This window comes from Pogoniulus pusillus, chromosome 6, assembly GCF_015220805.1.
Source record: "Pogoniulus pusillus isolate bPogPus1 chromosome 6, bPogPus1.pri, whole genome shotgun sequence".
NCBI lineage: Eukaryota > Metazoa > Chordata > Aves > Piciformes > Lybiidae > Pogoniulus > Pogoniulus pusillus.
This window is the reverse complement of record NC_087269.1, coordinates 36,910,532-36,932,308: the sequence shown is the minus strand read 5'-3', so window position 1 is coordinate 36,932,308 and position 21,777 is coordinate 36,910,532. Positions and strand designations below refer to the sequence as shown.

Here is a 21,777-nt window from a genome sequence, read left to right as displayed (position 1 = left end):
ATAGTATAAAAGCATGTATCATTTTGACTCTTCATGTTTACAGTTGTCCAACCTGTTTTCAAACAAGAAAACATTGTTTATTTTCACCCTGTACAGAAGAACTGGCAAATGTGTCAGTCCTAAGAAGTGCAATTAGAGAGAGCACTAGCCCTCCATGGATATCTATACGTTTCAGAAGGACTGGAGAAACGAATTCCATGAATTACTGAAAGACAGTACTACAAATCCTCCTTCAAGAAAGTTTAAACTACTATTTGAAGCAACACACAAAGGGAGGAAAAAGAGGGGAAAAAAAAATCTAAGTTTTTAAAAGGTCAGATGCCCTCAAGCACTACTGATCATTACATCAGATGCTGAAGTTACAATTCAATGATATAATACCACTTTACATAGCAGTTTTGCCAGTAACAGCCCATGTTAAGAGTCACATTTCCAAAAATACCCTTGTAAGACTGCAAATTTTGTTGATTTTTCTAAGTTTACTGCAGCTGACAGAGAGCTGCAACCTAACTTAGGATGAACTTCCCTTCTCTCCAGTTGAAAAAAACCAAAACCAACAACAATTTAAAAAAAAAGATACCCTCACCAACCCCAACCTAGATGTTTCATGAGGTGCCTTCAGGGGTACCATGACTTACTTGGTAGAGACAAGTAAGCAAACTCTTACAAAATATACTTTAGCACCACAAAACAAAGGAATATACTGGAAAACACAAAGAACTGTACCTAAAGCCCAAAAGCAAACACTGCAGGATCAATTTAGCAAAATCCAACTAGAAATAAACAGAAGTCCAATGACTAATATAGGCCACTATGCACACATACAAAACCAGACAAGACTTTCCATTTCAAAGCCAAATGAAAACAAAACAAAACAAAAACAAACTAAGAGCCCAACTCTTCAGAAGGCTTTTGGAAAGGAGAGGAATCAGAGCATCACATTACAGAGCAACCTGCCCTGCCACTGAATCAGAAAACGTGGCAAAAGACAAATTTGCAGGCCTGCTATGAAGTCCTGCTATAGACACCTAACACAAGGTATTTGCCATCACCACAAAAAGTGAGGTTTTTTAACACTTGTGACAGAACAGCTGTCATACCACTCACATCTCACAAAAAGCTAAAGGGCATATTTACAAACAGTCCTAATTTTGCACACTATTAACAACAAACACAAATTTAACAAATCCTGAAGTTTTAACTGCACATGTGTGCCACAAGAGCAGCAGTAATTCAAATGAATCATTAAAAGCTTATCCATGACTTAATGAAAAATGCTATTGTTTTAATAGACTAATTTATTTCATGCAAGGGGGAAAAAAGGCTCTTATTGCCATTGTGCAATCACAATAACTGTCAACACACAGGGAGGTGGTTTGCACAACTACTCCCACAGAAAAAGACAGACACACTTGAGGTTGGACACACCTACAAGTCAAATAAGGATATTTTCTCCTTGCTTAATGTTTTAATGTTGCTTTGTCTTACAAAATCATAAGTCCTTTAAGGAACTTTCTGTAACGTGTAACAATGAACACAAACCTGACACTTGAAACAAAAATGTTTTTTTCCAATAAAACCATGCCACAGACATTCAACATTTATCAGTTCCACTGTGTCCAATAACTTCTGACACATTAATGTACTGAAATGACACTAAACTATCTTACATTTATATGTTATAACAGTTCCTCAAAGTAAGTTTAACAACTATTTTTTCTTATTTTGCTTAGCTTCATCTTACACCCACTATCCGCTTTGCTTGCACCATCCATCCTCCAACATCTTAGTCTGCAACAGAATTAATAGCTTATTTCTATTCAAAATACCCTAAATATTAACTCAAAAAATGCAATGTCCATATGCTTACCTATTACTTTAAAAAAATACGTTAGCCACGAGTGCAGCAAGTCTGGATTTTACTACAAAAGCTGAAATGCTTCCATTTGAAACCCCCATCTTTTGTTACCATCAAAGCTAGCCATCTGAAAAATCCCGAGGAAACCTTTTACCACGTGAAACTGAAGGCTGCTGTAAGTTCACAGCATTTTCAGTTTCACCTGACGTGCGCTGAAGTTTAAAGCGGAGAAGAAATCAAAACTACAGTAATGGAAACCAAAACTACAGTCGTGTAACAACGAAATTCCCACTTTTGTTCATTTGGTTTGCATCACAACGTTGACTTTTCACATTTAATTTCGGATGCCAGAAAACCTGTATACTAAAAAACCTCACCAGGCAGCATTCAGCTAGTACCCTTTGGAAGTATGAAACTAGAGGAAATTAGAAGTGAATCTTCAATGCAATGGAAAGCAAACTTTTGGTCAGCCGACTTGCACAGAAAGATTCAAATACGTATACAACATAGTGGAGAGAAAGAGGACTGGGGGATGAAAAGAACATGTTCTGTGCTTTAAAATTAGCTCATCTCCTGAATAGCTGGAAAGCGCCTCTTGCCAGCGGTTAACCCTTTGGCTTCCTCACCGAGATGACAAGAAAACGCTGCTTAAAATGGGAGGGGATAAATATGAAAGCAATCATCGGTTACCTTTAAATTTCTTTGCTTCCTCCTCTGAGGTCTTTTGTTTTCAGTTAGGACCTAAAAAGACATCAAATGGCAGAGTAAGTTGCAGTCACAAAGCCAGTCACCTCCGCTTTTATTACCGAACTGCAATTACTGCTTAATTAAAATACCCAGAATGCTTCACATGCGGCACTTCCGAGGGCTGGCAGGCGGCTCTACGCGGCCTCTCCGCCGCCAGCCCGACACACGGCGACGCCGGAGACGGCCGAGGGGAGAGGCCCCGCCGCCGCCGCCCCCCTGGAGCCGGCCTCGCTGGTGCCCCGCATTCCTCACAGCGGCGCCCGCGGGGCGGCCATCTTGCTTCCTGCCGCAGCGGAGCCTCCTCCAGGCGGCGCCGCGGGAGCGAGCCTCGTGCGGACACGCCGCGGCCCCGGCCCCGCCCCCGCCGCCCCGTGCGCACTGCCGGCCACGCGGGCACGCCGCCGGCGCGAGGAGCCGCGAGCTGCTGCCAGCCAATGGCGGGGGCGGCTGAGGCCCGCAGCGCCCCCCCGCGGGCCGCCTCCTGCGCCCGCGCCGGCCCTGCCCTAACAAAGGGTCTCCTGTGCGGACGCCGCAGCGGCCGCCCGCAAGAGGCGGTACGGAGCCACCGCGGCTGCGGCTGCGGCTGCGGAGCCGGGCCGCGGCGGGGGTGGCATGCGGGGCACCCACCCGGCTAGCGGTCCCGGGGTCTCCGGGCTGGGCAAAGGCTGTTGCGTGCGGGGTCAGACGAGGACACACAGCGCCCGTGCACCCGCACGCAGGCCACCTCCGTGCACACGCAGGGATGCACGTGTGCGCGCTAAGCCTTGGACAGGGCCAAGCACTACGGAGTGTACCCCGGGCCCAAGTGGTGCGTACACAGCACCAAATGGCCACGGAGGCTTTACTGATAAAACGGTCTCTAACACACCTCGGCGGAGCCTGGAGGGAGCAGGAATCAGTGCTAACCTGAAGGAAGCCACAGCCGAGGGCTTGTCTTCAACATCTGTCCCGAGCTGAGGGATCAGCTGCGAGGCACCGACACACTCCAAAAGCTCTGTCTGGGTGTGGGAGTGCAGCACCCACCGGACTCCACCACCACGTTCACATGCACCTTGCCTGCCTGCCATAGGCTGCTGCATACAACCTGCACGGCTCAGATGAAAGACAAGGCTTTGTCTTCACCTAATTCTGTCACAGCTAATAACCTACCTGCTGCAAGCACATTATGAGGGGAATAAGCCAGCGTATAAACACCAAATACAATTAGGTTCCCATGTTTCCACCTTTTTAAAACATTCATCCCAATGGAAGAAGGATGGAAGGGTCACCACTGCACCCCAAGTTTTCCTACAGTACCCTAATGCGTCAGACAGACACTTGTTAACCACGGACAACAAATAACAACGTATCTAACACACCATCAGTCACTGCAGGCTTGACTGAAACCATTCGTAGCTGACATCTATACTAGAAATTTAGTCACAGATTTATGAATTACACATGAAAACGCTGTGAAAACATCTTTTCAGCAGCTATGGACTGCAACTTCAAACTGTTTTCTTTATCTAACGCCAAATTACATGTGTAATTCCTGCCCTATCCAGTTATTGGTGCCAATCAGTTAAGTAGTAGAAATGCTCAGACAGACAAAGTCCTTGCCCTTTTGTGTAGTCTAATGCCACCTTACATGTAAGCTCTTTGTTGCACCAGAGCACTGTGTGAAACAGGATTTAGGATGAGGTAAGATAGAAGTATTGGTTTGCAGTGTTTTCCAAAATACAAGACTGCATGGGTCTTTAAGCATAATGAAACAAAGAGAGGTGACCTGATTTGGCCTTGCAGTTCTGTCTATTTAAGATGCTTTACTGTCCAGGGTGAATATTTTGTTTCCTTAGAAACTTAAGACCCAGTGTTCGGATTTAGTCACCAATTTGTTGTATGCACTGGACAGCACTCAGACAGAAGTTTTAGGCTTCCCGGTTAGGCAGTTTCCCCTCCTGTTAAGGTTGGTCCTACACAGAGAAGGAAAGAAACCTCTTCAAAAAAAACCAACAAACAAACAAACAAACAAAAACAAACCAAAACTCTGTAAAAGCTGCAATAACTGACACAGAAAACAAAGAGCAGAGAAAAGACACCTTTTTAGTCATATCCTCTGAAAATAACTAGACCTCAGATGAACCCATTTGCCTGTAATTTAAGATGCATTGCAGTCCACACCCAAGATCAGAGAGAATGGCGAAGAAGTGAGAGTTGTAATTATTTTACACACCCACAGAGCATCTGTGTGTAAAATAAGAGTAAACCACACTACTCCACTCATTGTAAAATTTAACTGGCTTCCATGTTTCTGGAGTCCACTGTAAAATAAATTACACAGTATCTAATTTTCTTGATTGTGACTAGATCTGGATGGAAAACAAGAATTCCATCTTGCCCTTTAAAAAAAAAATCACCTCTTGGTTGTATTTCAAAGTAGAGTGAACCTTTCAAAAATTCAAGAGGAAACAGATGGGAGGTGGGAGACCAAAGTTCAAGCCCCTGATCTGTATCAGGGGAAAAAAAAAACTTAAGCACCAAGCTGTTCTAATAATTCTTTCCCACTTTTCCAGTTTTAAGCAGAGATTTCGTATGGAATCTTAAGAAATTCCCCTCCTCCCCCCCAAAAAAAAAAAGAAAAATAGTTACACCAAGACAGAGAGTAACTGTGAAAGACTGCTGTTAAATCAGCATTTTCTATTCAAGGAATGCCTTACTGGAAAGTTCCCAACCAACTCTTATTGCATCATTCTCTTTAAATACATCTGAGTTTTCAGCAACATGTCAGAAACCCACAAGCAAGCAGGCCCTTATTGTTGTTAAATATTTCCGTGTTAGTCAGACTACAGCTATTAAATAGTCTGTCACCAGACACCTTGATCAACCTACTGAACTTGCACTCAGTGATCTGATTTCTATCCGTTGACTCCAAGACCCGCTAAATCTAACATGATCCATTACCTAATATAACCTAAAGCCCACCTTGGCAGGTGAGCCAGCAGGGGTCCCTGCCCAAATAAGCCCCTAAAACATAGGCTCCTTGAGTAGCCTTGCATAAAGCAGCCTTTGGAGACAAGGAGTCTCCACAGCTATTGTTATTTTGGGAGCTCTACAGCAGCCCTCTCTGTTCATGGCATTTTGGGCAAGAGGAACTCCAACGGCATGGTATGAAACTCTGCAAGTTCACCTCAGTAACTGAAGCTGTTCATCTTGCCATCCTCCTGGGCCAGGGTGATGGCTACACCCAAGAGAACACTGCCCAGCTGGGAACCAGATGAGAACCAAGACCACCTGCCCAACCAGAACCCAGTACCCCATGCACCACAGACAGCTTCATTGATGACTGCAAACACCCATAAGACAACATTTTCATCACAGCATGTGCAGCTACATTTGCAACAGCTGCCTGTGCAAAACAGAAATCCTTTGTCCAATGAAAAGTTAAACAAATAATAGACCATCTTCCTTATCTGTATGATGGTTTTGAAGCCTGAGAAATTCTTGCCCCACACAATGAGTTCAGCCATCCTTGACATGTATGAGGATGGAGTGGCAGCAAAGCAGATCACTTCTTAAATACAGTTTTTGGTAGAAAAGAGCTATGAAACAGCCTTCAGTAACTGCTGTGCTGTTTCAGAAAACAGCAGTTTTGGAAAGACAAAATAGTGAGGGGTCACACGTGAAGTTTTAAAGTGAAGCATTATTCATTCTGAGAGGGATGGTAACCCAGTATCAAGCCTTTTGTCTCTTCTTTTCAAAGATCCTCCTTCTGAACATTCTGCAAGCAAATAATTTACACACATATACGTTCTAGAATGTTCTCTTAGCCAGCTCCTAAGCAAGCAACCTTCAGGAAGAGAGGCATTACATACAACAACATTGCTATCCAGAAGGGCTGTGAACTGGAGTCCATGACACTTTGTGCAGACTTTTATGATGTCACATCACTGCAAAACCATTACTTTCAGCAAGACAAAATATCACTAAAGCTGTGTGGATATTATTTTTGAGTGATATTTTTCAAGTCCACTACAGTTTTCAAATCTTTATCTGAATTGAGTGTGAAATAATGAAAATAACAGTAACATAACCAATACCAGCTCCAAACATGCAACCAGTACTCTCCAAGGGTTACATGCTTGTGCACATGGGGGCACACGTGTTGGAATATGCACTTCAGGCTACATTCACAGCTTCTGCCAGCCAAGCCTTACTCTCTCTAACTGTAAAGTCACCTAAGTTTGTAAGGACAGCCAATGCTGTTTTCTTTTTAATCAGCAAGTGCACCTCTCCTACAGCCATTTAATGTACAGAGCTCTCACTGGTTCTCTGCAACTTCTGCTTTCAGTATCTAGAATAAGAAGAGATAATTCCCTTTAAGGCAAAACACCGGTGTTTACATTATGCTCATGCAGAGTATGTCTATGGCCTACAATCTCCTTTCTAGTGAATTACCTCCAAAATGCTTCAATTCCACCAACATGAGAGGAAGGGGCAGACTCTTCTGAACAAGGAATGCACTGAAACAAAGATCGTTTCTCTACATTATTGCATTAACTTTCTATACCATGGACAGAGACATAGAGTTTTGTGTTTTCTCCAGCTGCCCTCTATTTGAAGCACATTACTGACACAGAAGTTCTCACTGCTGCAGTTACAGTTTGAGAGCTCACCAGTTTAAGAACTCACCTACTCACAATGTAGCACTCTTCCAGAGTGCTACCATCCTAAAGGACAGCTGCTGAGCAGCCATACAGTGTTTCACATCCCCCAACACCTCCTCCTGCATCTCCACATCTGTAAAGTGATCTTGTAGCTTATCTATGTTGTAGAAATACTTTCATTTTTTCATTTTCTCAGAGCACTGTTTCTGAAGCGAGGTGAGACTTGCTTCTAGGTACAGCGGAAAAGGCACCAGCTTTCATTCAAATACAATTTCATAAGAAAATACCAGATATGTTCTTAAATGTCAGCAATACTTCATTTCCTCCATGCAGCACTCTGAAACTTAATGAGAAATGTAGTCTGAAATTTACTGAGAAATTAAGGAGGTTGCTGGTGTAGCTCTAAATGCATTGTGCAAAATGCATCTTGTTCAATAAAAAACACACCAAAAATCATCTGCCAAATGAAAGAATAAAACCAAGGAACCTCTCAAAGGAGGCAAAAGGAGCACCCAGAGAGGACAAAGGTGAAGGGGCAAAGCTAATCTGCAAGGAGAAGGTCAGCCTGAGGAACAAGAGAAGACGTATGTTTAGCCTGGAACACAAAAGTTGACAGCAAAGCTGGAACACTTCCTTACACGTACCCGGCAATAACCCTTTTAAAACATGGCTCTCAGATCGCTTCCTACCTCAGCTCCACCAATTCTCTCTCATGAGCTTCTTCAAAATCCCTCTGACTAAATATACTAAAGGATGCAGGGTTCCTACTATTTCACTGTAAAACGTCAGGATCAGTCTCTACCACTGTTACTGTTTTAACATATATCTTCAGCCACATGATAGCTGTCCTTCTCCTTCCCGCCCCCCCCGCATCCCTCCCCCAAGGGCATTTTGGAGCAGCTGAGACACAAAGAAGTTTTTGAATGAACTCTGAGCCAGGCTCTTTAAAGCTACTTCCCTAAATGTTATAACCTAAAATAAACTTCCCCCCACAAAGGGGAATATATCATGTCCTCTCACTGCTACAGAACTTTTCTTTGTGCTTGCCTACCTTAAAGACAGAATGAACTTCTGTGCAAACTTTGGTAAGTATGGAACACAGCTGTGAAAACTGGAGACCTCTCAAGATCTCTGCATCTGCCAGGAATTTCTACCTGCTATAAGAAGATGCCATTTGAATGAAACTGCTATCAAGAAAGGCCTTTTCCCCAGGGTAAGCTTCTCCACTTGGCATACACACTGGTGCAGAGACTTGAACTTCAGTTTCCCACATCCCAAGGCAAATGTCCCAGTGACATAACTACTGAGATAGTGTCACTCTCTGTGGCCCAGGTAGTACAGTAATGTATGGAGCAGAACTATGCAGCTCAGAGGTCAGATGATTCAGTTGGGATGTGGGAAATCTATGTTCAACTCCCTACTTACCTGATTCAAAGCCTGCTCTTGAAATGAAATCTCTCAGAAGGTCAGTGCTGTTATCATAAGGGCATACAGACTGTCTTTTCCCCTTCTCTTTGTTCCAAAAGTAATGACCTGGGTCATAAAAGGCTGATGGGTCAGAAAAATGAGTGAGAAACAGAAAAAGTATGTATGAGAAATGTAATAACAGACAAAGGGAGATAGGGAGGAGGAGTGAAATAAGAGAAACAGAAGAACAGACAATTAGAAAGGCAGAGAGATGTGAAAAGAGGAAATGCAGCTACAGTTTGGTTCTTAAGTATATACACTCATTTCCACCAAATCATAAGCAAGCTACTTCAATTGAAAAGTCTGTCATCCATTGCTTTTTAACCTTAAATTCTTAGAAATACAGACACTGCCTAGTAATTTAGTCTCTTAAGACAACTCTCATTCTTCCTCCTTTGCACATTTAAGTAGTTCTCATCTCTTCATGCCCTCGATTAATCCATTATTTTGGCCAACATACCAGTATGTGGAACACTGAGTGAAAACCATGCTTACCTCTGATTTTTTTTCATCTACAGCAGAAGGAAGACTAACTCCAGCTCACTTTAATCTACACTTCTATAGATGACACAAGAAAGCTACTGTACAACCTGCTAGCTCCATCAGGAGCCCTAAGCTCTCTAAAGCTGTGCAGTGTCCGGCATTTCCCTGTGCAGATTTTTAAGATGAACCTCAAGCTTCAAAAGAGTGATTTAATTTTCACCTGCATTGGCTTACCTGAAAAGGTAGTAGGATGGGTGGTGGTGGTGGTGGTGGCTTTTTCAGTTCTTCACATTTCCTTTTTTTACATATCCGGTGGCTGGTTTTGCGTTTCCTGCAACAGCTGCATTCTTCACAATTTGTTTTCCGCAGACAGGGCTCGCAGACTCCACAACGCCTTCGTTTCTTCTTTTCTAGCACAGGGAGAAGAGTTGAATATGGAACAGGGTGATCACCAGCTGGATTTTTGAGAGAGGATGGCCCTGAGGCCTGAACTGCTTCAGTGCTGTTGCTTACATGCTGAACCAAATTCAGGCTTACTCCGACACTTCCCAGCTGTGATGAATAATCATTATGCTGCAGTCTTGAGTCAGCTGGCAAATCTGCATTTATGGCTTTTTCTGATGCAAGATCAGATATTTCCATGCCTGAAGGCAGCTCTGAAACAAAACCTTCAGAGAACTGTCCAGAGCTTTCACCAGATATTTTCTCAACTGTGCTTTTTTCTAAATCTGGAGATAAAGTGGGGACGTAGCCTGAATTCAGAATGAATGTTTCTGCATCGATACATTTAGCAAGCTGTTCGATGGCCTCCACATCAAAACTGTTTAAAGAGATATTGGGAACTGGTTCACACACTGCAAGTATGTTTTTTGAGTCAGATTCTGAATTCAGTCTTGTACAGCTCAAATCCAAACTTGAGTCAAGTTCTGTGTAAATGGGGACAAAATCCACAACCAGTTTCATGTGAGATGCTGCAAGTGAGCTTTCACCTTTGAAATGTAAAAGTGAATTTGATTCAGTGGCAGCTACAGAGCTGGAATCTGAACTAATGTCTCTACTCACAGACTCTAAAGTCCACCCTGCCTTCAGACAGGACTCTGAAAATGAGTTTGCATCTGCTAATAAATGTTCTTGTGAGTTAAACTCAGAGGTAACTATAGGTTCAGAATTTGAGTCTTGTTCTTCACTAGGTAGCACCAAGTCTGACTCTGCTTCGACATGGGATTTAGCAAGTGGGACTGACTCTACTAACAATATGGCTGAGCTGAGGTCTGAGGTATCAACAGCACTGGAGTCAGGTTCTTTACTGTTAGGCACCGTATCGAAGGGAGTCTCCACACACCCCTTCAAGTTTGATTCAGAGTTGATGATGGAGTCAGAAGGAAAAGACAGAAGCATGAGCGCAGCATCTTCAACAACTGCTTCAACGGAACTACCTGTATTGAGGTCACTGGGTGCCTGTTCACAAGGCAAGTCTTTGTGCTTGCACTTCACCTCTGATGCTTCTGTATCGTCATCAGTTAGCTGATTACTTGGAATGGAGTAATTTGTTTCAGGTATTTCTAGCTGTTTGTCTTGACTGGAACATGTGGTAGCAGGCTCTTCACCTGCACTACATGGAGCACCTTCTACAGGCAGAGGAATTAACTCACTTTGTGCTAAATCTTGTTTCAAAATGCTTTTGCCCGTTTCAACATTTTTTCCTTCTACTGCTGCCAGGGCTCCTTGCTCATACTTTTCCTGTGATTCTAGTCTTCTTTGTGCTGCAGCTTTCTTGGATTTTGCAACTGTTGGAGCTTGAGACAACCTATGGGAAAACGATCGATTGCGGAGAGACATTGTAAAGCCATTGACGTTGAAAGAATCCTGATTATGAAAGAGGACATTGTCAGCTTTCTCCAAAGTCACCCAAGATGCTCCAGATAAGGTTCTAGTTACACTGCTCCTGAGAAACCTACTGGTAGAGCTCATGATTGTTTTCTTTTCTTGCTGTTTTTTCTTACCATCTTTTTCTTGTGCTGGCTTTTTGCTTTTTCCAGAACTATTAGCTTTTGTGGAGGTCTTTGTGGTTTTCTTCCTCACTTGGCTCGATTTCTTTTTGCTCTGGTTAGTTTTCCTTTTACCTAACTCTTCCTTTTTGACTAATCTGGAAGGCCTTGCATGGTGAGCCATGTCTTTGGAGCAGTAGAAGTATTAAGAGAAGAGATGGAAAAAAAACATGAGCTCTTGTTTCAATAGAAAACTGCATGCTCTCGTAGCTGCCCTCTGTGGTGATCCAGCGTTAACTCTGAAATAGAAGACAGAAAACAACACTTTAAAAAATTGATCCATGAAGGGTGGATATACATTCATCTGACCATTAAAAAATATTAGAAATATTTGTTACTGAACCTTATGTTCAGTTCAGATAAAAGCTTTGAAAAATATTGGTATATTGCAAAATGGAAAGATTGTTGAAGTGCTTCTAATACAAATGAAGAAGCAAACAGAGCTGTTGTTTGAGGCAAAATCACTTATTTACTGGTTTATGTCAGTATTAAGAACTTTGAATCGTTTCAGCCTTATTAGCAGCCCATTAACCACCTCTTCCCTTGAATAAGAATGGATAAATTTTATGCCCATAGCTTTACATTCAACAGCTTGTCTATCACTGTAAGGACAACCAAGGAAAAAGAACAAAGCTAGTTTGTGTCTGTGCACTTATACACCAGGACAGCCCTCATTTCTTTTACCACCCATCAACTGTCCACTGGTGCAATCCTGGCTGAAGTGGCAGAAGTTGCAGGGCAACTGAACCAGAGAAGAACTGAATTTCCCAGCGTTATTTCCCAGGATAATATACCAGCACACTGTATTACACTGCAAGCCTTGATGCTGTCCTGTCTAGCTATACCAAATGTATTATGCAGGCAGTCATTTCTGCTTCACCATTATGACTACTATTGTATGTGCAATCAACAAAATACATTTGTCCTAAGCTTGCCCCAAATACAACCACTATGCAGAAGGCTCCCATCTCTGCAAATACTATTCAGTCACTTCTGATTTGTATCATGAGGAATCTGTATTTTATGTTTTCTTCAAGGTGAGTTGTAATTCTGTAAATGTAAAGCAATTCTCATAAGCACATAGCTTAAGTACATGGTGCTTTTATAGCTTTATTTAGCTATTTGAATAATCAGATGGGTAGACAAGGGCAACCTGAAAATGAGAGTGTGCAGACCAAGAGACTGTATAGTCTCAGGCAGGAGGATACCTTCTCGTTGTTATCATTCCTCTAAATTCCTCAAGTCCAAATAAAGTCACCTATAAGCTGCATTCACTTTGCTAATGAGAAGAGGAGAAGAAAAGGAAGAACAAAAATCCTGGCCTCTAAAGGATGTTCAAAAAAGCAATTGTGGCTTCTAAAAGAAGTAGGAAAGGGAATAAGCACGCTACCAAGTTCCTGACACCTCCATCACATTAAAAGGCGGGTAAGGCAGAGTGCACTCAGCTTCACAGCGCTTCAACTCCACCCTGAAGCCAAGAGGGAGAGCATGCAGAAGCTACAATTACCCACAGCCTGCTCCAAACTTGGCTGAATCTGTGTACAGCTACATTGGTGCAGCCAAATCTGCTTGACACCACAGAAATGTTTAACAGCACTACACTAGCCAGGTTTGACTGGTGTAGGGCAAACAAAAAAGCAAAGGGCACTTGAAGAGCAGGCCTCACAAGCAGAACAGACCCCCAGAACATAAAAATCTATCTACAGCACAATGGACACAGAAAGCTTACAATCATCTGCACCAAAGACCACATTAACCTGCCAAGGGGATGGTCTAGCACAGACAAAACACACATGGTCTCTGTGCAGAACCATCAGCTCCTGCTGCTCTCCAAACCAGCATACTGGCTGGGAACTTGTTTCTGTCTTGACCCTGAGCAGGCTGTCCAGTGGCCACAGTACCTACCAATGCTAACACTAACTCCCAAACTCTTTTAGAATAGCTTGTTTAAAGCATTTTGAAACCTACCTCTTTGTCCATTCAGCACTAAGCCAACTGATCATGTATTCTATGACATATAAACCAAGTATCTGACCTACACACAATGTGATTATTCTGTATCACATCTTCACATCCATGAACATTACTACCTAGAGCAGATCTTCCACATGAATACCATTTCAGAACCAGAACCGCTGTAGTGGCTAAACACACTTCTAAGGTCAGATCAGAAAATAATGCCCATCAAACACAAAATAAACATGCTAACATCATCCCTCTTCCATCACAGTAAAACATCCAACCTGAAAAGTCCAAGTAGACATGTGCAGTGATATATAATTGCAGGTAATGCTTCACATGTCACAGAATAGACCTTAACAGCTCCTGCAGAAATGCTCTGTAAAAGTTGGGTCAGACAGTGAAATAGTGAAATAAATAGAGTGATGAAATTACGGTCACCAGAGTATCTTCCTCCCTTTGCCCTTCTCTGGAGATGCATGCCCACAGAGGGGCATGAACATTACCAGTCACCCTATGAATTGAAGAAAACATTTGCATTGAATCAGCAGGTCCATGAAACAGCCATCATCAGTCTGCAAAAAAAAAATCAGTTTCTTATGGGTTTGATTTTGGCAGAGGCTGGGCTCCTTATTCCAAAGAATAGCCTGGAGGGCTGCAAACCAGTTGGAAGCAAGCAGCAGACAATGTATCTGCAGTCATTAGTGGAAGACGCTAGATAACGTTGGCAGGAGAGGAAATGCAAGCTACTTTCAGAGACTACAGCCAGAAGAGCAAGGAAGAAAGCAAGCAAACAACAGGCAACATGGAAATGTGTTGGAATGGGCACTGAAAATATAGAGGTGTTTTTTTTTCTTTATCAGCCTTGAAACAGAAACAGAATGATGAGAGAACACAGAAGATCTGTAGTGGGAAAAGACCTGATTTTTCAAGGTACTGGACATGCAGAACGCTTTGCTCAGTTTACTTCTCTACGCAAGCAGTTGCCACTGCTATCGTTGAAGTTTGGGAAGCGTGGTCATGAAAACTATTTATTAGAAGCATCATTTGTAACAACTATATATATATATAAATAATCATTACAATTACATGACATGTTTTTACCTGCACATGGAAATTGCAACATGGTTGCTTTGGGATTGAAGAAGCAAGACCATCCAGAGTTTTCACTTGTTTTTTTGTGTTTTTTTTTTTTTTTTTTGGGTGGGCTTTTTACTTCGTTTTGGGTTTTTTTTTGTTGTTGTTGTTGGTTGTTTTTTTGTTGTTTTTTTTTTTAATGCAGAAAAACATACTGGTATGCCAAGAATGTAGAGAAAGTAGCAAAGCCCAAGCCCTGTTTCTTTTCAGGGTTAAAATTTGAGACTATGAACACCTAGTGTCTGAAGACATCCCTTTTTCTTGGCAAACAAAGACTGCTAATATTTGTAGCAAATGAAATGACATTCACGTTGCCTCAGTGAAGATGGCAAAGGGTGCTAGTATTTTTCTTGCTCTGAGATGACAATACAGGAGCACAAGAACAGTAACAGTTTTATACATTTTGTTTCAGTTTTGTCACTGGAGTGAATTTAGGTTTCTCAGAAGAAATCTGGGGGATAGGCCTCTAAGATTTTTTTTTCTCCAATTAATGCTTAACTTTAGTTGTATTTGTCTAGGACTCTGAGCAGTTGATCCCCAAGGTGACTGTAAGGTCTTGAGACAAATGCCTGCCAGTAAGAGATCTCTGTTTCCCTTAAAGAAAGCCCATAGTTTTGATGAATATTAGTTAGTCACAGCAACCTTAACTGCTAGATACCAACTATTTTAGGAGAGTTCAATAAAATTGAACTACACTGTTATATCCTTGTTTACTATTTCACATTTAGGACCAAAGTTTTAGGCAAGTACAAGCTCAGTACTCAAGTGCTGTTTTCTAACAGCAAGAGGAAATATTTTACATTTCCATTTCAAGCACAGTTAATGACTCTGTTAATGCCTGCAGTTACCAATTGCCTCCTGTCACTTTTTAAGGACATCCAACAGCTATATCACATTAGCCACATTCCATCGCAATTAATTAATTAATTGTATTACCAAAATATTTGTGTGGAAGGATTATCAAATGTAGGCCTCATAACTGCCTTATAACTCATAAAGTAACTGCCATAGGTAATAAGAGTGCATCCTGAAACTGTTGATTGAGCTGACTTATCCCTTCTTTAATTCATGTGAAAAGTCAAAGCTGATTTAAGGCCTGTTGCTTAATTTTTATTCATTCAGAGTAATAAATCTGGAGCAATCCCATTGACTGCTATAATCCTCATCAGAGACTGATAAAAAGCTAATCAAGGGCTAAATCTTTTAGCCTCCTCTTGGTCAAAATTCCAAACAATTATAAGGAGAATTTTGCCTACGAAGTAATTGGGGGAATTTAACCCCACACTGCTGGAATCCCTCCAGGGAATAACAAACAAACAAAAAAAACCCAGTAACAACAAAACAACAAAACCACAAATCAACCCAAAGCACCCCCGTATTTTTCTTACTTACTTTCCTCTTACACAAAAGGAAAAATATATAAAGGAAGTTTCATTTTTAGAGGTAGTATCCATTAAGATTCTGTTCCATAATTTTTTTCTTAAGATAGAGGAAAAAAAGGATTAAAATACACATTCTCATAAAGTGGTATCAAGTTTTTTACAGCATCATGAAAGAGATCAAGTGACCCCTGAACAGACACAGCTGCACAAGGAAAAAATGACATAGGTATGTAGGACTAGTTGAGCATGATTTAACTACAGACACTAATTAAATACATTTTGGTTTAATGTGTAGGTATCTTTTTTAAAGTTACAAGAGACAGGTCCAGTGGAGAAGCAAGATCTGGAGCCTTTGATAGAAGTGATTTGATAATACATAGGTCCTGAGCAATAAGGGATACAATTTGACTTAGTTGTCATATACGCTTGGATCTACACCTTTGAACTGAAAAGTATCTCAACCTCCAGAAGCATCTAGAGGAGGATGCAAAAGACACCAGAGAAGACAGAGATTAGAAAATCTGACCTTCATGTTAGCTGAAAAGCTTTTCATATTTTTTTCAGGATTATGTTATATCATCTGCATATCCTTTTTAAGTGCATAAATGCTGACCTGCTTTTCAGTCTTGCCTGACCCCCTGCATCTACAGATTGCTCTGACCAATACTTTGTCTATGAAAAGGGAAATGGGCTAGGATAAAGGAATTAGCTTTGATTTCCCCCTTCCTCTTTCTCTCCTTCTTTAATCCTTGAGTATCTGTATGGTTTTAATAAAATAAATTAAAAATTCTCCTCAGCCTTCTAAGTACCATGAGTTGTTTCATACACAGTCTTGTGAAGAAGCCTCTCCCCTTCCCAAAGCAGACAGTGAAATTTCCCCAAGCTTCTTCCACAGAGGCACCAAGGTTCCCCTTCATTCACCATCTTGCAGTCCCCTATACTCTCCTCCAACAATCTTTTTCAGGTGGTGTTTCTGTAACCTCACATGCCATTCAAGAACAGTTTTCTATTTTGCTACATGTCAGTGTTTTGGTTCATTTTACAGCAAATTATGCCACTCTTAAGGCAATCAGGCATATTTTATCCACATGTATTAAACCTTGACTTAAGTTTATACTTCCTGGGAGCATAACTGCACATCTAAGGCAGGCACTGCAGGGTGTCACCTCACTTTCTCTAATTCAAAGTATAATCCTTTTCTTGCTGACATGAGTATTGCATTTGGTTTTGGAGTGCCCAACTTAAGAAGGACAGGGATCGGCTGGAGAGGGTTCAGTGGAGGGCTAGAAGGATGATTAGGGAACTGGAGCACATGCCTTATGAGGAGAGGCTGAGGCACCTGGGACTTTTTAGCCTGGAAAAGAGAAGACTGAGAAGCGATTTAATAAATGTTTATAACTATGTGAGGGATGGGTGTCAGGAGGGGGGGGACAGGGTCACTTACTCCCTGTGATAGGACAAGGAGTAATGGATGCAAGCTGCAGCACAAGAGGTTCCATCTCAACACAAGGGGTTATTTCAGGGTCACAGAGCACTGGAATGGGCTCCCCAGAGAGGCTATGGAATCACCTTCTCTGGAGACTTTCAAGGCCTATCTGGACCTAAGCTAGATTGTATGGTCCTGCTCTGGTGAGGGAATGGACTCATTTATCATTTCGGGTCCCTTCCAACTGTTAACATGCTGTGAGTAATAGCAGACTATGTTGAGCAGACCAAACACACCTAGACCTTCATCATAAATTTTTACCCTCACTGGACTGAGAATGCCACCTCTCTGCTTGGAGGATAAGTCTGGATGAAGCTGGACAGCCATCACATACTACTTCACTCTTCTGTGTGGGATGAGCAGAGGGCTGCTGTGAAATACACACTCCTTATGAATTCAGGAGGAGACATCAATGATCAGTATTTTGCAGTGTTATGACTTCATGCACCTGGGATCCTGCACAGTGAGTGAAATAGACACACAAAAAAACCCCAAACCAAACCAAAACCAAACCAAACCAAACAAAACACAAAAACACAAACACCACACCACCAAAACCAGCCCCATAACCCAACACCCCAAACCCTTCTGCTTTCAAGAAAGCTCTATTAAAAGGATATTTTAAAGTGTGGCAAGGAACCACACATGCTTAAACCACAAACCCATATCAAACCTCAGTCAAACAACTGGCACGAAAAACATATTGTGAAGACCTGCATCACATGTGCAAGCATTCTCCTCCTAGCCCAAGCAGGAGCACAGGATTGTTTTAAGCTCTCCTCTGTGCAGCCAAACACCGACCTTAGCAGGGGCAATGCTAAAAAGACACAAAGTGTTCCTAAATGAAAGCCCATTCCACCAGAACACAACAGATACTTCTGAATATGGAAAAGGCAAGCAAAACAAACAAATCCCCTCAGCTAATCTTATGGTACTTTAATTCTGCATTTATGCTGTATGAAACACTGCAATTTTTTTTGCTAATATCTGACTATTCTTCAGGGGGGGTTACCTTTTCCTAGCAAAACCAAAAACCAAGTAAAAAAAAAAAAGGCTAAATCATCTTATCTCAAGCTCACTTAAAAGGGGGAGGTAGAGGGAAGAACCTTCAGGCAAAGATTAAGTCTGGAAAATTTCAGCCTGAAAGGTGTTTTGTAAGTAACTGAAAACAGAAAGCTGGATGGAAATGCTTAGTCTACCTTTAACAACCAGAGGTATCATGCCAGCCACAGTATAACACTATCAGTGGAGATTCGGAATTATTGCGCAGTGAAGACTTAGCTCTTAGAGAAACCATAAACACCAGAAAGTTCCTTGGTATGTCTCACCTTGAATTCTTCCCTGATTACCTGCTTCATGCAATCCAGCCCATCCCTGTCTCCTCCAAGCACAACCAACCCCTCTTGTCCAGGGCTGAGCCTCATCTCAAAAACACTACCATCTACCTTTGTAGTGCTGGAAAACCTGCTTCTGAAAACCATAAACAAGCCTTTTCCTTTACAGCCAGGGTCGATCAGGCTACCTGCCCAGTTTTGCCCCAACAAAGAATAAATGCTGAGTTTTCTGGATTCAACTTCTACTCTCAATTCATGCTGACTGATGTTAGTGCAAACAAGGCAATTACTGCACAGAACTATCTTCTACATCTCCACAAGAGCACATTAAAACCGGTACTGAACACAGCTGGTAAGAGCTACTATTTGCAAGATTTTTAAAGTTGTTTTCTTCATTAGCTTTACAATTTAATGAAACACCTTTGCCCCAGAACATTCCTTACCCAATCATGTTTAAATATCTAACTGCAAATGAATCTTTATCCACTTTTGCCTTTGCGTAGTAACAGTCCCACAAAGAGAGCTCTCTGCCCTGATCCAGGCTGGTGTAGCTGCCCTGGCCAGCCTCCTCACAGGGGTCCGACTCTCATTGCCCCACTGGAGGCTGTGCAATGACATCGGTATGCTCATGCCCTGCTCTGAATGATTACTTGCACACTCCTTTCTCCTCCTTAAAGGAAGAGAATCTCACCACGCTGGGCTGCTGCTACATAAGCCAAGATGCAAGTGATGCGGTCTGCGTCGCTCTTTAAGTATCTTTGGAGTGCAGTAGGATAAGCTGTGTGTAGGACAGGCTAGGCACACAATTGGTGCGACTCCATTGACTTCCGCGATGCCCGGTGGCTTCGCCAGCTCGGCATGCTCCTCCGCTCCCTCTGCGGGCGCTGGCAGCTGTATCTTTGCAAGGTTAACTGCTCCTGCCTTCCAGTAGGCTCCCTGCTTCTTTCTCCTTACCCATCCCATTCGGCGAACCGCATCCTTTCCCCGTGGCTCCGTCACGAGCATGGCAGGGACCATCTCCGCTAACACCAAACCTCCAGTTGAGAGAGGGCCACCACCTCTTCTCCCCCAGCTTCAGCAGCAGCTGGATAGACACTCAGCGCCCGAGAGCACTTCGGGGGCTGCAGCCTCGCCGGGCTCCGATTCCTGTAGTGTAGGCAGGCGGACCCGAGGGGGAAGGGAGAAAGGAAGGGGCAGGGACGGCCCGCCTCAGGGGGTGGCAACGGTTCCTCGTGGCCCGGCCCGGCCGCTGACCATGCTCCCCCCAGCCCCCAGGAGCTCTCCCCGGGGCTGCAGACAATGGAAGCGACCCCAGCGCTCATCTATTTGCACCGGCAGCAAAAGCGGGGACCTGCCCTCGGGGATACTGCCCCCAGCCCCGCACACCAGCGGCGCCTCTTGAGGAGAAGGCTGCCCTCGCTTGCTTGTCTGTTGTTTTTTGGGGGGGGGTTGGGGGTTTTTGTGTGTTTTGCTGGTTCGTGGGGTTTCGTGTGTGTTTTGTTTGTTTGGGGGTTTTTGTTTGTTTGTCCGTTGCGTTGTTTGTTTTTTTCTGGAAGAGGGTGGTAGCTAGGGGGGTTTTCCGGCTGGCCGGGGGCCCAGGCTGCCAGGCGAGGTCCCTTTAATTGTTCCCTGCCCTCTGCGGCCGCTGCAGGCAGTTTGTCTCGCCTGGCGGGTTTTTCTAGACAGCCTCTGGCTGCTGCAGCGCAAACACCCTCCAGCACAGCCAGGGAAGCCGGACTTTTCGCTCTTTCGGCCATCAAACTGCATTTTGCATTTCAATAAACCCCAGCTTGCCCACCTGCTTTCCTCCTCCTCGCTTCGAAAGGGCCCGACCAGCCGGGCTTCCAGCTCGGCCACAGCTGTGCCCGTTCTATCACCTCCCCGCTCTAGCTCAACTTTGCAACGAACCAAGCGACTAAGCGAGACGGGAAGGGGGGAGAAACAGATGGTGTGTGGAAAAAAGGAGAGGGGGTCCGAAAGAGGAGGTCTATGCCGCCCCCCTGCATCAGCCCCGGGACCCGTCCCACACACGTACCAGGGCTGCGGCGCGGCCGGCCCAAAGCTCTCGGGAAGGGGCGATGCTGGCATGCCTTGGCGGTCCGCGCTGGGAGCGGGGCGAGGCGCGGTTCACGGCCCGGGCCCCCGGGGGCGGGCGGCTCCCATAGCGCGACGAGCCCAGGCGCGAGAGAGGGAGCCCCGGGCCGCGAAACGTGCTCCTGGCGGCGGCCGCACTCGTCGCCCCTGGCCGGACCCTCCGGGAGGGAGCGGGGAGGGGGCGGCTCGGCAGGGCGCTCGCCGCCCCGAGCCCTCCCGGCAGGCGGCAAAACGCGCCCTGGATCCCCGCGGCTGGAGCGGGATTCACCACCGCCCCCTCCCCCCGCTGCACCCCCCGCCCCGGCAGTGGATATGCTGGCCGGCACGATTCTGGGGAGAGGGCTGGTGGCGGCAGTCCCCTCCTCGGCTGCCACCCGAGAGCCGCAGCCGGCATGCCAGGCCGGTGACACGGGCTATTATTTAACAACAACAGAGAAAACTTAAAACAACGAAAAAAATACGCTAAAAAGAGAAGAGGCAAATTAATTCCGCTGCTGCAGAGACTGCGCTTTGACGCCACGTACCTCTCGATTAGCAGTGGAGGTGACACCCTGTGAAATCATCGCCTTTTTCAAGGCTAGGAGAGGAAAAGCCTGGTCAGCAATGACGGCCGAGGGGTCCCTCTTACATATGCCATCGAGAAGGATCCCCCCAAACACCGAGGTCCTCGCCGGCCTGGTCGTGCCACGAGTGGAGCAAAGACATCCAGAAGCATGGGGAAGATGCTGGCAAAGAAGAGCTGCTGAGCCGCCCTCTCCCTTCTGCAAGAAGAAAAAAAGAAAAGAGACTTGGTCTCTCCCATCCCCCACTTCATCCATTAAGAGCCGCTGATGATATTTGCTATTCCTTTCCAGAGGGAAGCCGGTGAGCAAAGTGTTGTAGTAAGAGAAAGAGTCGGTCTTGCCTTCTTACACAACTCATCACCACAGCCTTTTGTCAGAGTGGAGAGCAGGCCACCAAGTCTAAAGTCACTTCAAACTGAAAACCAGATGTTAGAAATGGGAACTACAAAACATTAAACCCTGGCAGGACTTGTTTAAAAAGCTTCATTGTTATTAAGTTGCAGTATAAAGCACTTTCAGTGTGAACCAAACATTAAATACTAGCCTGCAGAGGGGCTATTCTACAAGTAATACTGT

At 44.0% G+C, this 21,777-nt stretch overlaps 1 protein-coding gene across 1 annotated transcript in view; it reads right to left on the bottom strand.

Moving 5' to 3' along the window:
• TET1 (tet methylcytosine dioxygenase 1) overlaps positions 1-20,950 on the bottom strand; it is a 78,685-nt gene extending 57,735 nt beyond the window's left edge. The window contains exons 1-3 of the mRNA XM_064145263.1: positions 20,580-20,950; positions 9,433-11,485; positions 2,549-2,599 (exon numbers count right to left, since the gene is read on the bottom strand). Coding sequence (XP_064001333.1) covers positions 2,549-2,599; positions 9,433-11,370 — 1,989 coding nt within the window. The 5' untranslated portion in view covers positions 11,371-11,485; positions 20,580-20,950. The remainder of the gene's footprint in view (positions 1-2,548; positions 2,600-9,432; positions 11,486-20,579) is intronic.
• Between the last annotated feature and the right edge of the window lie 827 nt (positions 20,951-21,777).